Source organism: Nyctibius grandis, chromosome 31 (genome assembly GCF_013368605.1).
Source record: "Nyctibius grandis isolate bNycGra1 chromosome 31, bNycGra1.pri, whole genome shotgun sequence".
In the NCBI taxonomy this organism is placed as follows: domain Eukaryota; kingdom Metazoa; phylum Chordata; class Aves; order Nyctibiiformes; family Nyctibiidae; genus Nyctibius; species Nyctibius grandis.
In genome coordinates, this window is record NC_090688.1 from 3,677,165 (window position 1) to 3,692,402 (window position 15,238).

Genomic DNA, 15,238 nt, shown 5'->3' on the forward strand with positions numbered 1-15,238 from the left:
GGTGGGAGTGCTCTGAAGAGTTCTCAGTCGAAAAGGACTGTCCCAAGCGTAGCGTTAATGCTGGCTTATTTCTTCTGGCAGGAATGGCTCTTGAGCATGGATTGGAAGGATCTTTATCTATTTGTCTCTTGATTACAGCATCAGGAACAGCATTCAGAGGGGAGAAGTTCATCCACAAACGAGCCTCATCTTATCTTTATCTATGAAGATAAGCAGATTTTGGAAGATGCAGCGTCTCTTATCAGCTATTATGTGAAAAGGCAGCCTACTATCCAAAAGGAGGATCAAGCAACCATCCGGCAGATCGTGCATCACTTCATACCTGAGCTGTTTTTCTCTCAGCCCCCTGAGCACAGTATTTCTGAAGAATCAACAGATGAGGACAGAGAAAACCATCAGGGGCAGAACCTGGATACTCCTGAGCTACGGAAAAAACACGTGCCTGGGCCTCCAAGCAGTCCTTTGGAGGCAAAAGCAACCTTCTGTGATGTTACAGCTGCTGAGCCCCACAACACTCTGGATGATGTTTACAGTCTGTTTTTTGTCAATAATAATTGGTATTTCTTCCTCCGCCTTCACCAGACTTTGTGCTCAAGACTTCTAAAGATTTATCGTCAAGCTCAGAAGCAGCTTCTGGAATATCGGACTGAAAAAGAAAGAGAGAAACTCCTTTGTGAGGGAAGAAAAGAAAAAACCAATGATCCAGCCATGGAACTAAGACTGAAACAACCAAGTAAGAAGAATCTGGGGCATAGCCCATTCTTAATGCTCTGGGTGCTAGCACTTGATTGTATGTCTCTGAGTAACTGAGACCAGCAGGCAAGTCTGTAAGGAATGTAGAGGCGCAAACCTCTGCTCTATTTGTGGTTTGTGGATACAGCTAGTTTAACAGGAGAGCTGGTTTGTAATTTACCCACTGAGGGCTCTCATGCACAGTTCATAAAGACTTCACGCAAGCCCACTGTTGTCAGACGTTCTCAAGTGTCTCATTGTATTAATCTGTTACTTTGATTTAAAATGTAAATGGTTCCACAATTAAATAGTTAACTACATAAGGCAGTTGTGGAAGTGCATGAGATAACACTGGTACAGTCTGGCAGCACTCCTTAGAGGGAGCTGGCTGTCTGTAGGCACGTTCTCGATACAGAATGTCATGGTTCTTGAGCAGTGCTGTCCCTTGTATCTCTCGACTTCACTCCGCCTCTTAGATGCATTAAGTGATGGCACTTTTCCCCTGCCCAGGTGAGGTGGAACTGGAGGAGTACTACCCTGCATTCCTGGATATGGTGAGGAGTCTGCTGGATGGCAATATCGACCCAACGCAGTACGAGGACACTCTGAGGGAGATGTTCACTATCCACGCCTATATTGGCTTTACTATGGACAAACTGGTGCAGAACATTGTCCGCCAGGTAACTAATTTGATGGCTGTGCTGTGTGTTGGGAGGGCCACCTATCTCCCCTCTATAGACAGATAGGTTTCTCGCAGTACCGTGTAGCGCAAGGACTCGCTAAACTTAAAGCAAATTCATAGAGAAGTTATATATGGAGGGGAAGCGCTCCAACAGAAGAACTTGCTGACTGAATTCTCCCTTTTTTAATGCAAGCTTCACCATCTAGTGAGCGATGACATCTGCTTGAAGGTTGTTGAGCTCTACTTGAACGAAAGGAAGCGAGGTGCTGCTGGAGGTAACTTATCCTCTAGGTGTGTCCGGGCAGCAAAGGAGACCAGCTATCAGTGGAAGGCTGAACGTTGCATGGCAGATGAGAACTGTTTCAAGGTAAGAACTTGCTGCTAGGGAACTTCCTGAAGTGACTGTGGCACTTTACATGGGAGAAATAGGTTTGGAAGCTCCAAGGCCACAATGGTGAGAGAAGGTACCAAAACCAGAGCACAGGCAGTAAAGTGGCGTACTGGCTCCCTGAAAAGCCCTGCTGCTTACTTCTCTCCTAGCTCATGTTTGTTGTCCAAATGACTTGTTGTGAATGTAGAGCATTTTATTGTGAACCCATGTGGCCAATATCTTGTGCCTGTAATTTTACTACAGGTAATGTTTCTTCAGCGGAAAGGACAGGTGATCATGACCATTGAGCTTCTGGATACAGAAGAAACCCAGACAGAAGATCCTGTGGAGGTCCAGGTAATATCACAGTGACCATGGAGTTTGCTGTACCACAGACAAAGCAGATGTCTAAGAATGTTTTCCTGCTTTCGTGTTCCAAACCGTGAGAGTTTGCCAGGAAGAGTTTACCTGGGAGGTGGGAAGATTACCTGGGGGGCTGTGGCCATTGACAGAAATGGGTATGTTAGCAAAAGAGTTTCAATGTAAATCAGCTTGGAGTTGAGTGAGATACCAGCAGCTTCATATAAAGCAACTTGGAAATAAACTAGTTCTTTGCGGTGGTGTTTGTCTTGAGGAGAGCAAAATCTGACTTGAAATTGGTCTCTCTTGTGTAGCACCTGGCTAACTACATGGAGCAGTACGTTGGGGTAGAAGGAGCTCCAAACAACCAGAATGATGGCTTCTTACTGAAACCAGTCTTTCTGCAAAGGTGAGCGTGCGCCTTCTCCTGAGTCACACCCGCAGCAGCTCGTACTGCTTCCTCTGCGTATGTGGCAGGGATTTTAGGTGATGTGCCCTACAAGCAGCTCTAGGGAAATGCACTCATCTTTGAGGTCCAGAGGGGCTGCTGTAGTCCAGTGCACTGCATAAGAATGCTGAAGAAAAAATTTATGACCGCTGCATTGAGGTTTGTTCATGAAAAATGTGTTTAGAATGGATTGAGACTGTCTAAGCAGTCCCTTCTGGGAGGAATTTGAGGTCTGATTTGTTCCCATTTCACTAAATATTTGTCAGAGTGTATGGAGGAAGATCCTAGAGAAAGTCTGAAAAGTAAATGTGGAAATACAAATTTCGTACTTGTGCTGTCAGCTCTGCTAGCTTAAGAGAATGGATAACCAAGTGTGACACACGCTTCATAATCCTTGTTTGTTTCTAGAAACCTAAAAAAGTTTCGCAAGTGGCAATGTAAGCAAGTGAGAGCTCTGCGTAGCGAAGTGAAGAGCTCCTGGAAGAGGCTGATTGGGGTGGAAAGTGCCTGCAACGTGGACTGCAGATTCAAGCTCAACACCCACAAAATGATGTTCATCATGAACTCGGAGGATTACATGTACAGGCGGGGAGCGCTCTGCCGGGCCAAGCAGGTGCATCTCCTATTACTCTCTGCAGCTCAGGCAGTAGCAGAGGTTGAGGATGTGAGCCAAAGACAGGTACCGATAAGAAGTCTTGTGGCTGAATTCCTGCAAACTACACCCAGAAGTTACTACTCTGTGTTGGATGAAACATGGAGGAGAGCTGGTAAATGCTCTGTACTTTGGTTTAGTTTAGCAGCCTTTTCTTTACCGTGCAGATTTTAAGGGGGAGTGGCAAACGTTAAGAGAGAGAGATCTTTAAATGCAGGTATGCGGTTTCCTGGTTTACTTTGTGTTGGGTTGTAAAGTGTGAACATCACAGACATACACAGCGTTTTGGCTTCTCCCCCAGAAACCTCTCAGTGATCTTTACTGTCCTGCTTTCAGGTACAGCCAATGGTGCTGTTAAAGCATCACCAGCAGTTTGAAGAGTGGCACAATAGGTGGCTAGAAGAGAACGTGACCATGGAGGCAGTTGACGTAGTTCAAGACTGGCTAATGGGAGATGAAGATGAGGAGATGGTGCCCTGTAAAACAACCTGTGAGACGGTGAATGTCCACGGGGTCCCAGTGAACAGATACAGAGTTCAGTACAGCCGCCGTCCAGCTTCACCGTGAGCAGAGACTCGTTCCTGGGACCACGACAAGTAGGAGCGTTGCTGGGGAAACACATTTACTCTGAGAATAGTGGTGGGAATGCAATGTATGTATTAATTATATTTATCCAAACAGCATTTTACTTTGGATTATGATGTATTTTCCATATGGCATAGACTTGTCTCCTTGCAGTGTAGTCCTCCAGCCATCATGAAGAGACTTTCAAAAGCTTTATGGGAAGAGAGCTCTCGCCATCGCCACACACTTTTTGGTAGTTTCCTAGCTTTAGGCCACAGCTACCAGCCAGTACTGGAAGGCTGAGTGGGGGATCAGGCTCTGGGTGAACTACCACTAGTGGTTTTGTTGGAGAGATGGAGCTGGGCTGGTGTTTGAGCAGATGCTGGCAGCTGCTCCCACTTTGAAGGGTTTCACGTTCCTTATCTTCCTGAATTTATGCCGTCTTGGAGCCTGCAGAACTCTTCAGTGTAACCTCCGAGTGCCAGCGGGGCTGAGAGCGCCTGGCACAGATCGCTGGCCCCGCTACGGGCTGCTTCGTTATCCCTGTGTACTAATAAGGCAACGAATGCAGTATTTGGTACTGGTGCTCTGGTGAGAAAAATGCCAAAACTGAGAGAAGGGTGAACGGTGAACTAAACGCTCGAGCTCTCACTCATCAACTAAGTATTATGGAGCATGAACTAAGGGGAAGGAACTCTCCGAGCTGCAGCGCGAGGCAAGAGAGCGGTTTGCAGCACACGACAGCCCAGGCCCCGCCGCTGTCGCTCTGCCGCCGTGCGCCAGATCCCGGGTGTTGCTTTGTGAACTGACGACCTGCTGCAGACTCTGCCTTCTCCGACCTGGAGCTGCTTGGAGCTGGGGAGGAGTCTCCGTTGCGAGGTCTGGCCTATATTTTTTTTTTTTCTTTTGTATTTTGCATGTTGATCGGCAGCCGCTGGAGACTGTTCTCAGGCCTTCGCTTCCCTTGTGCGTGCCCGGACTCCGTGGTTCCGCTGGGTTGTAACACTGAAATAACAGCAGTAGATGGAGCTCTCGCAGCGCAGTGTTTGCGCTGGGTCTGAGGTTTGGCCCAGATACTCCCTGTTCCTGCTGGCTCAGCACAGACGCTGTGTTTGCAGTGACACATGGCAACCTGTACTGGGCAGCGTTAGATCCAGCCCCAACCATCGCAGACAAGCTTTTCCACTGAACCCCCTGTGCTTCTACCCTAAGCTTTTTTGCAATGAAACCTAACAAAAAGCCAACCCCGAATCATGCAGAACACTACATCGATTGTCTGACTTAATCTGTTGAAAAATCAAGAAAATTGAGTTGTGTCTGTCCTGCAGCCCTACTGTGACTTTGCTCTTGTTTTTCAGGGGCTATGGGCAAGTACACTTTCCATGGAGTGTGTTACAAACATAACGTCTTGAGGGAGGTCCAGCCTCCTTTCAGCTCTGCTTCCAACTTTTTCCTGGCTTTTGGGGGAATAACCCCCTGCCCCGCAATATTTTTTGGTTATAATTTCTGCCAGACCTAAGTAGCAGCCTGTAGGATTTGTCCTGGGTTATTTCCACTGTACAACATTTGGTTTTGCAATTGTCTCACTTGACAGTACAAAAATTGGCCTTTGGGGTACATTTAATAGAAAACTCTACTGACTCTTTGTCTTTTTTTGCAAAATAATCTGTAGGAGGGAAGGAGGGAGGCCAGTCTCTGGCATTCGTGGCCACTTGCACAACCACTGCCAGCAGAGGACTTCTCATCAAGAACTCGTGTTCTCCTTGTCTGGGTCTCTTAAATTTTGGTTACTGAAATGATCTGAAGGTTCTTCCCCTGCTCTTATTGCAGTAAGTGATAAAAGACACTGACCACGTAGCAATGTGAGGGCTGGGGGGAGGAGCGGGGGGACAAGCCCCGTGCAAAGCACAGTGTCCCCCTTTTGCTTCTGGACAGCTCACCAAAACGCACCTCAGTCCTGTTCAGCTCTCTGCTGTCTTCCAGTGGAGATAACAACTGTGCCAAATTTTATGGTTTTATGATACAGAAAAATGTTTACTAGAAAATAGATTGCGACTTGTGGCTTCAAATGCATTTGATTCCAAGTGTACCAAGGTGTAGGAGGGTCACACACCTGTGCACCGTCCTGTTCCATCTCCCCCTTTTTAAGTGTACTTCAGGTATTTTTAAGCATCCTTATTTTGTAAACCTTAATTTATAATCTGAAGGGATTAAGTAAGAAAGACTTTCACCCTTTACAGTGCTATTGTCTCAAAAATGATAGTAGCAAATGATGTGAATGGAATCAGCAGGCAGTGCAGTTTGAGAGGGGCTTGCTAATGTCTGAGAGTTGAAGCTCAACCGCTGTGTATCTGCTAGCGTGACCTTGATTCAAGAGTTTGTTCTTCCGTTTTTTTGAAGGATCTTTGCTTTTGGGCTTGTAATTGCTTTGCCAGCTCTTTGAATGTAGTTTTTTTTATATTTATTTGCACATTCAAGTAAAATAAAATATTGATTTTAAAAGTCTGCAGCTCTCACCATTTTAAATTTGTTTTAAATTAATTAAACTTTCTGACAATAGCTAACGTAAAAGGGAAATAAGTTTCCCACAAGTAGCATGCACTAGGGATCCCATGCACAAGGTAGTGCCTGTGGCTCTCTACTTAGTTGCCAAGACCTCTCAGAGCACAGACCCACGCCTGGACACGAGCAGGGGAGCCCAGGGGGTGGCACAGTTGCCCCGTGCAGAGATGGTTTCAAAAGAAAACATTGTGTAGTGCCAGCAAAGCATCTCTTTCTTGCAGATTGGTTTATTTCTAGCAGCACCTTTGCCATGAGAGGTGTGGCGTGAAAATATGGTCCAGGCCTGGCCCCCGAGTACTCACACGCTAAATACAACAGAGATTGAAGGAAAGTGGCTGATCCCAGTTCCGAAATCTATAAGCACATCTGCTCCAGGTTAAGACAACACAACTTCAACCATGAAAATAACCCTCCACCCCCCTTTCCCTCAACCTCCCCGAATTCCTGGGTAATAACATGTTTAACTGTGTTCCCTGTGAGCTCTGCACAACAAATGAATGTGTAGATTTTGCAAATTAAGCTGCAGTGCTGTGACCCAGATCTGATAGGAGTTTCCTTTACATCATTCTCAACACTTCCGTTGCCATAACAAAAGGCAACTCTGCTTTCTGTGCAGCGTCTTACTTGCTCACGGGGAAACAAATTGTTGTGCTAATAACAATCCTCTGATGCATAAATTGCACGGAATAGTTTGATTAAAATGATGGTAGTGGCGTCTCAGAGGACACAGTCCACTTTACACAAGTCTCCTCGCAGAGATCTTTGACTCCTCACAAAGGGGACGTTCCCCGTGCGCAAGGGGAGGGACAGCCAGGTCTGACATCACCCCAGAGCAGTTGGAGATCTCAGCAAGTGGACAGCTTTGGCAACGACAAAGACAGCTTAAAAATGTCTTTCAGGTTTGCAGGATGGAATAAGAATTAATAGTTTTCTAAATTAAGAATTGCTAAAGGGAGCACCTGAAATTGGTATTTAATATTTCAGGACTTTTTTTTTTTCCACGTTTTTCATGTTTCTGTATCACAGAGATGTGCGTAAAGGTGAGTTGAGTTTTTAGTCATGCTTTAGCCATTCCTCTCTATTAGAACTAACTCACTCAACCTGAATGAAACTGGAGGTACACTCTACCTTCCACTCATCAAAATTAAAGACTAAATTAAAGTCTAGCAATTCTAAACCATACCTGTGCTAAAGGATGCATCCAAAACAAACCATCTGAGACCCAGTGCTGAAAAGGGATGGTGGTGTCTGTGTCAGGCAAGGTAGCCCCTACCCCGGTGTCATTATCTTGCTGAGAAGGGACCAAAAGAAGCTTTTCCAGAACATCCAGTGAGTTGTAGTGATGCTAATAAACTTCAAATACTCCTGGAAAATGGCTTCACGTGGACTTCCTACACTCTGAAGTGAAAATTGCAAGCAAGCAGAAGAGTAGTTCTGAAAAAAAAACCTGTCTCCCCAAAAACATTCCACCAGCATAAGGCGTACAAATGGTGAGGAGAATGTGAGCACAAAAGGTGTGTCATAACAAGCAGGAGAAGAGAGGCAGGGAGATTCCCTGGAGCTGTGGAGAGTCTCAGGGTGATGGTAAGAGATGTGACGAAGCGAGAGGAAGGGGAGCTGGTGCGATGGCAAAGTCAGGAAGAGTGGCCCAGGCACGACATCGTCTTGTATGTGCCAGAGCCTGTAAAGGCAAATCTGGGGTGGGGGGATCCTGGTTCAAAGGACCATCCTTTCTATTTCAATAGTCTGTGGAAGTTTTCTGTGCCTTGTGGTTCTGAGAAGGCTCGGATGCTTGCACACCCGGCGGCTGGAAAGGCAGGGCCAGCACCGCATTCATGGAAAATGTGAGGTTGTGCTGACACTGGGGGAAATGCTTCCTGCTGCTGGCGCTAAGGCAGAGCTGCTGCCTCCATGGGCAGCTGCCTCTCGTGTCTGCAGCGCAAATTCGAGCTCAGACTGCACCAGGTATGAGCTGCACTAAGATTTTGGTCTTCCCACCTGCTGGCTTGCAGCTGAAAAACTCTCTGGAGATGCTGGAACAGAGCAGAAAGAGCAAGGCCCATTATTTGCCTACCAAAGTTCGCTCTTCCAAGCCTTAAAGATGTATGGGACAGGCCAGGTGGTGTTTGTACCCTCCCTCGGAGCTTTCAAATCCCTAGGCTGTTTTCCAGCATTACATCTTTTGGATTCAGAGCCATGCAATAAAAGAGCGTCTTCTCCCAGGAGATGATCTATTGCACAATGAACTACTTTAAAACCAAATTGTTACCCCACAGGGCAGGGATCACACAACTTAAAGAGATGTTAACAAGCCGTGACAAACCTCTGGCATTAGAATTTTCAAGCAAGCTGTTCTGCATCTAAAGCAGTCACTAAAGATCACACAGCATCTGAAAAATGAAGGATACAGCAATGAGTAACCTCTCTCTGCTCCACTCCAGAGACCTGGCTGTAGGAAGCAGGGCTGCGATTTGCACACTATCTGAACCTGATTATGTCTAATTTTTTGCATGCAGAGCATGGAAAGGATCCTGGCCGAGGCATGGAAAATATGTGGCCACATGAGTCATTCTGTAATGGTTCATAAATCCTGAGAGAATCACAAAAGCAAAACATCTAACATTGCATCTTCCCTGTCCCTGCCAGTGGAACTCCACCTCTCGACACGCTCGGCACAAGGATGTGGGAATATGGTGAAAGCAAAGGAAATAGGATCATTTTCTCCTTGGAATAGAAGAATCTCATCAAACAGCAGCCAGGCTCAGCTTCGCAGCCTTCACAGAAGAGGCCATTCATAAGCTGAGGAGAAAGAACTGAACTACTCAGGTTGCCAAACCAAATTTACAGTTCCTACTGCCCGGACTCCAGCTTCTGTCTTTACTCCCTCGCAGAGCCAGGCAGGGGACTGGAGAGCAAGAGCCTAAAAACCAGCAACCTCTCAAGCTCTGACCTCCTGCCCCACTGGTTTACCCACTCAGCGACCACTGGGAAGTTGTCGTGCTGGGGCTCTTACACAGGTGGTGGGAGAGGATTTGGGACTTGCCCAGCAATGCTCTGCGAGGCAGAGCATGGAAGGGGCTTTCAAGGAGTTAGAGAAGGGGGAACCAAGCAGCAAAGGATCTCAAAGATTCAGGTAACATCTCCAGGCCCTCTTACATTATGTGGGTCGTCTTCTCCGTACAACCAGCAGGTCCGTGGCAGCAGCACGCCGCTGCTCCAAGCTGTTAGCTAACACAGAGCGCTCAGCCCTCTTGGGGGTTTACTGGGTGGAGGCTGCACATCTCTGGAAAAACACAGCCCTTTTTGGGCAAGAGTGACTGAAACTCACCATTATCTACCCAACAGCAAAGCCTTCCTCTGCACCCTCGTCAGGCCCCTTTCCTGCTGGATGGAGCTGCTGCTCCTGGTAGTTTATCAGCGGAAGCACAGTGTCTCCGTCAAGCCCTGAGCCCTTATCGGCTGTACGGTACGGCACTCCAGGCGGGGGCTGATTCTTTCAAATGCAAAGAGCTCCGACCCACAGGACTCTTAATCAACTTCTGCAGTGAGATCAAGAAGGAAGGTGGAGGAGATTCGTCCCCTGTTTAGCCAGGGAGCAGGAGCAGAAATGAAGAAACAAAAGAACACTGAAAGACCTGGGACTGCAAGGCAGACACTAAAAACCCTTAACATGAGGCTGCAAGAGCCCTGTGTAATCCCTGGGAGCTGGGGAGGTTTCTCTGGAGGTTTCTCTCCTGCACTTCAGTTGTGTTTCTATGAGGGGATGGTATCTTCTCAGTTTGCACTACTAGAAAGCATTCTGAATCAGGGTGTGGGGAAAGACCTCGAATCTCACACAGAGCCACTTGGGTCTCTCTTGGGTGGAAGGATGCTTGACGTAGGAGGTCAGAAGTTCAGTTTACACTCTAAACTAAATCCAAACTGCATCAAATCTGACCACATTTGTTATTTCCAGGAATATTCTGGAGCAGGAAGGAGGCCCAAATGAGTCACTCGAGCCATCGTCTAGCTCTGACGATGAAGCACGGCCCCAATATACTGTGGGTCTGGATACGTACGCCCCTCCCCAGTCCTGCATCTGACACTGGAGCCAAGTCTGTGCTTGGGCAATGTCGTGACAGCCCCCCACGCCTCATCCTTCACGGGATAAGCCTGGTGCTTCCGTGAGTTAAGGACTAGCAGAAGGAAATGCGCAAGCAGGGTCGCTCATAGAGCCTTTCCCACACGGCTCTGAGCACAGCAGGGCACTGTCGGATCCTGCACCAGAATGGGGACCCTCGGGAACGGACGGCTGGCACACAGGCTTGTGCTGTGCTGCGCCTTCTGGGGACTCTGCCTGGCCTCTCCAGACTATGATGGTGAGTGTGGACCTTTGGGTGAAAAATTGCTTCTTCTTAAGGTAGTGGATACTTGGTATCCCTAAAAACTCATTTTTTAAAGCTCACATGGGACCACACTCTAATTGAGATTCCTGCGTGCTCTAGTTGAACCAGGAGGTGACAGAAGGTGATGTAGAAGAGAAAGAAACTGGGGTGGAAGAAACTGGGAAGAGAAGGAAAAATTAGAGGAGTAAAACAGCACTTGAAACCAAAATCTTTAGCTAACAGTTAGATTCCCACAGCCTTGACTTTACCCTGGAGTGGCTCCAGATCTTATGATTCTTCTGAAAGCTGGGCAGAAGAATTGCTCTCTGGCTTCCCAGGCCTGCTGATAGTTGTACAACACAGCAATCACTTGTGAGCTCTGGGAAACCACATGACAGAGGAATCGTGTGAATTTTCAGTCAGGTTGTTGAGGGTTACTCCTGCACACCTAATTCTGTTCGCCAGCTTTTCCTGCCCATCACACAGAATACTCCCACTTCTAGGGACCCAACAAAAAATGCAAACCCATAGCCCTTGGGGTAAGCGTTATGTAGCAGCCTGCTCTGCAAAGTACGAGGGTAACTACACAAACAGCGAGTAACAGACTGCGTTTATCTGACAGATTACTCTCAGAACAGCACCGGCGAGCAGGTAACGACACCAGAGATCGCACCGTGTCCCCGAGCCATCCCCGGGGAAAAGGCAACCGTAAACAACGTCACCTACCTGTTGATACACGAGGCCACCCGCTCTCAGCTGGGCAGCGTGGTCACAGTGCGGCTCATCCCCTGCCTCTACACCCTCGTCTTCCTGGTGGGGCTGCCTTCAAACGGGCTGGCCCTGTGGGTCCTGGCCACCAGGGCTGAGCAGCTGACCTCCACTGTCTTTCTGATGAACTTGGCTGCAGCAGACCTGCTGCTCGTATTGGTGCTGCCCTTCAAGATTTTCTACTATTTCCTGGGGAACAACTGGCCCTTTGGGGAAGGCTTGTGCCGGCTCACCACAGCTTTCTTCTACGGGAACATGTACTGCTCAGTGCTGCTGCTTACATGCATCAGCGTCGACCGGTACCTAGCTGTGGTGCATCCCTTCTTTTCGCGTTCTTTCCGCACCCCTGCCTTTGCTGCCTGCACCTGCACTGCCATCTGGCTCTGCGCTGCCGTCCTCACCCTGCCCCTGACGCTGCAGCGGCAGTCGTACCCCCTGTACGGGGCAGACGTCACTCTCTGCCACGACGTTCTCCCCAGGCATGAGGACGATGGGTATTACTTCTACTACTTCATCTGCCTGATCGCCTGTGCTTTCCTCGCTCCTCTGGTGGTGATGCTGTTCAGCTACTGCTCCGTACTGCGAGCCCTCCTGGACAGTGGGAAGCGGTACTCCTACTCTATGAAGCTCACAGCTCTCGTGCTGTTCACACTTGTGGCCTTCTACACACCCAGCAACGTTCTGCTCCTCGTTCATTACTCCAGTTATACAGGTTGCCATACAACTTGGAGTTACATCAGCTACATGGTGAGCCTGGCCATCAGCACCTTTAACAGCTGCGCTGATCCCTTTGTCTACTACTACGTTTCTGAAGATTTCCGGGATAAGGTGAGGAGGAGATTCTTCAGTCACAGAAAACAAAACACCACATCCCTAAAAACCTCCAAGGAAACACTCCCTCAAAAAAGTTCCAAAGATTCACTGGTATAAGCCTCCATCCCAGCTCCCAAGGCACTCACAACAGACAGTGGGGATGAGATGAAGACAACACTGGGATCCCACAAGTTTCATCCAGAGCAGCGAGCGGTATTTCCCAGGAGACAAGTCCTTTCTCCTGGCTGCATAGGTAAAACTGAATAAACCTGGACCACAGGAGTCCTTGAGAGGTGTGGAGTCCAGACAAGACGTGGAGTGCTGAACATGTATAGATCTGTTACTGGGACACTGCATGCAACTTCTCCTCTGGGCACACATTGCCAGGGGTGCTCTTGCCAATACACCTGGGCTGGTTTTCTAACACATCTTGCAGGCTGGTTGCTATTCGTGTTCTATTTCTCTTTCTGCTACTGACTTGCTTGCTGTCCTTGAACACACATTCCCTTCACCTACAACTGAAAAAGAACAGGCACTTGCAAAACCAAATTTCTAAACATTTCAAAAGTACTAGGAGGTACCTATGTGAAAGGTACTCTCCTGAACTAAAATAGTCTGTCAAGAGAACGTGGAGCACTGGCTTTTCTAGCAAATACATTCTTGTTTAGTAAGCAACACCAGAATAATGTCAGCCAGTTGTTGGTAACAAGTGTAAAAATCCCATTCACTAATCCCTATTTTTTTCAAATGACCCTGGGCATCCATAACTTCTTTGGGGCAAAGACTGTATTAATGGATTTTTTAAAAAAAATTGTGTCTCTTGAACGGAAAAATTAAAAGAGGAGTTAAGAAAACCCTTGCTCTAGAACTCCATGCTTCTTTTGTGTACTGTCACACACAATCAAGAGCTGTCTCTTATTAAACAGGTGACCAAGCTTGTTGCCTATTGAAACCTGTCCAAATTTGACAAAACACAGCCAGCCTCTCTCTCAGACACAACTTGGGCATATCCCAGTAAGCAGCAAGGTAGAAAATGAGCAACAAACCTCCTTAGAGTTCCTGAATTCTTTAGCTTTAGTGGCACAGACATGACTTCTGTCCTCACCATAACCTATGAGCAAACAAACTTACAGCACACAATGTGAATAAGAAGAGGCAGACAAGATTGTCTTAAAATCAATTTTTAATAAAATATTTATCAGAATCTAAACCAAACCCTTTTCTGGACTCAGACTTGCTACAATTTGTGTGAACAAAACAAAACTGGTCATAGAACGGTTTGCATGTACGTGTATGTGCGGGGGGCGAAATGCAGGTGAAAAACTAGAGCTTATCTCCTAGGGGTGCACGTGCAGAGGTTGTGTGAGCTACTGAACACGGGGGACCTGGTGTAGCCAGGGCTATTGCCACTCGGTCAGAAAGAGCAAGTACTAAAAAAACCCCCAAACCCAACCCCAAAACCCAAACTGAGCCGAGGTTTTCTAAACTGATGATCTATTCACAATAATGAAAACCAGGTTATTGTGCATTAAATGTCAATAGTCAACGTCAGCAAAGCAAGTGCTGTTGTTTCAATGATGTTCTTCAAGCTGAACGTTCTTCTGGTATCTGTTTTCTACTGAGGCTGGTTAAGAAGGAGGGAAAGAGGCAAGACCAAAACACTTGGACAAGAAAGAACAAGGGAACTATTGCTTTAAAATAAATACATGGTAATGATTACTCTGCATAATGTACACTTACAAATATATAAATATTAATTTCATTGAAAGGATTACAAGCAGAAATCACTGACAACTAGCACTGCTGCAGCTATTCAGTAACGTAACTTGATGTAAGTAGGAATCTCTGTGTCTTACAAACCCACTGGCACTTTTCTCCTTTTGCAACGAGGGACCATCAGAAAAAGGAAAGGAGAAGCATCTCTGGCAGAGGGAGGCAAACGTCTCTAAGCCAGAAACAACTGAAAGCCCAAAGCAGCAGCAGGTCTATGCAGCAGCTATGGACAGAGGGAGAAGAGGGCAGAGACCTGCTCCTTTGCTAGGGGAGAAAAGGCAACCACAACTGTAATTGCAGGTTCCTTTATTTAATTCCTTAAATAAAATGACTTTTTAACTAGAAAAGAGCTAATTTGGTATGGCAAGACTGAGGGGAGGCAGAGGCTGCCAAGAATAGATGGACTAGGGATTTCCCTGAAAGTGCCAAAGCTGTGAAGAACCACTCAAGGTGAAGTCAGGCTCCAGAAACCCCGGCACATTACCTCACACGCACTGTCCTGCTCTGACTCTGTTTAAGGACTCTAAGGCTGCTCTGCCTTTGGCTTCCAAGGGTCCAGGTCTCTCTGGCTTTTCTTCTAGTTGTAAAACAGAAGTAAGACTCCTCTGCCTCGAACAGGTGAGTGCACTGGCACACAGAGACCCCGCAGAACAAGGCATGATTGATGGGCTGGCACCACCATGAGGCATTACTTAGCTGGCAGCAATGGGGACATGTCTGCATCTTGAATGAGTACATTACATGTACCAGAGCCTGAGGAAAGTGAAGAAAGGCAGGTTTAATACTTGGCTGAAACTCCCTACCTTCATCTCCTTGTCCCCAGTGGTGATGCTGTCTGACTGCCCCAGGATCTATGAGAAGACCAAGCAACACAAAACAACTTCAAATACCTATCCAGAAGCAGACAAGGAAACGAAAGCCAGAAGGGGACAGAGGACAGGAGACTGAAGAATCCAGAACATGGGTCCCATCTTCTGTGGGAAGCTACACACAGACATTATCAGGGTGACCAAACGTCTCATTATCCCAGACTCAAAGCATTAAACAGCTGAGGCTGGAACCAGCAAAGAGCAGGGTTTGTATTGTGCAGCTTTGATATTTAGAACAGAAAAAAAAACCCCTCTTGTTGCAGCTCACACTAGGTCTGTTA

At 47.2% G+C, this 15,238-nt stretch overlaps 2 protein-coding genes across 2 annotated transcripts in view; both read left to right on the forward strand.

Annotated features, from left to right (window-relative positions):
- Nucleotides 1-6,313, forward strand: part of SIN3B (SIN3 transcription regulator family member B) — a 14,327-nt gene extending 8,014 nt beyond the window's left edge. The window contains 7 exon segments of the mRNA XM_068420636.1: nucleotides 139-733; nucleotides 1,243-1,412; nucleotides 1,608-1,781; nucleotides 2,049-2,141; nucleotides 2,459-2,553; nucleotides 3,001-3,205; nucleotides 3,581-6,313. Of these exon segments, the coding sequence (XP_068276737.1) occupies nucleotides 139-733; nucleotides 1,243-1,412; nucleotides 1,608-1,781; nucleotides 2,049-2,141; nucleotides 2,459-2,553; nucleotides 3,001-3,205; nucleotides 3,581-3,811 (1,563 nt within the window). The 3' untranslated portion in view covers nucleotides 3,812-6,313.
- Nucleotides 6,314-10,637: 4,324 nt separating this feature from the next.
- On the forward strand, nucleotides 10,638-13,106 carry F2RL3 (F2R like thrombin or trypsin receptor 3). The gene is made up of 2 exons (XM_068420807.1): nucleotides 10,638-10,728; nucleotides 11,357-13,106. Exons 1-2 carry the CDS (start codon nucleotides 10,638-10,640, stop codon nucleotides 12,430-12,432), a joined length of 1,167 nt encoding a protein of 388 aa, XP_068276908.1. The 3' UTR covers nucleotides 12,433-13,106.
- The last annotated feature ends 2,132 nt before the right edge of the window (nucleotides 13,107-15,238 follow it).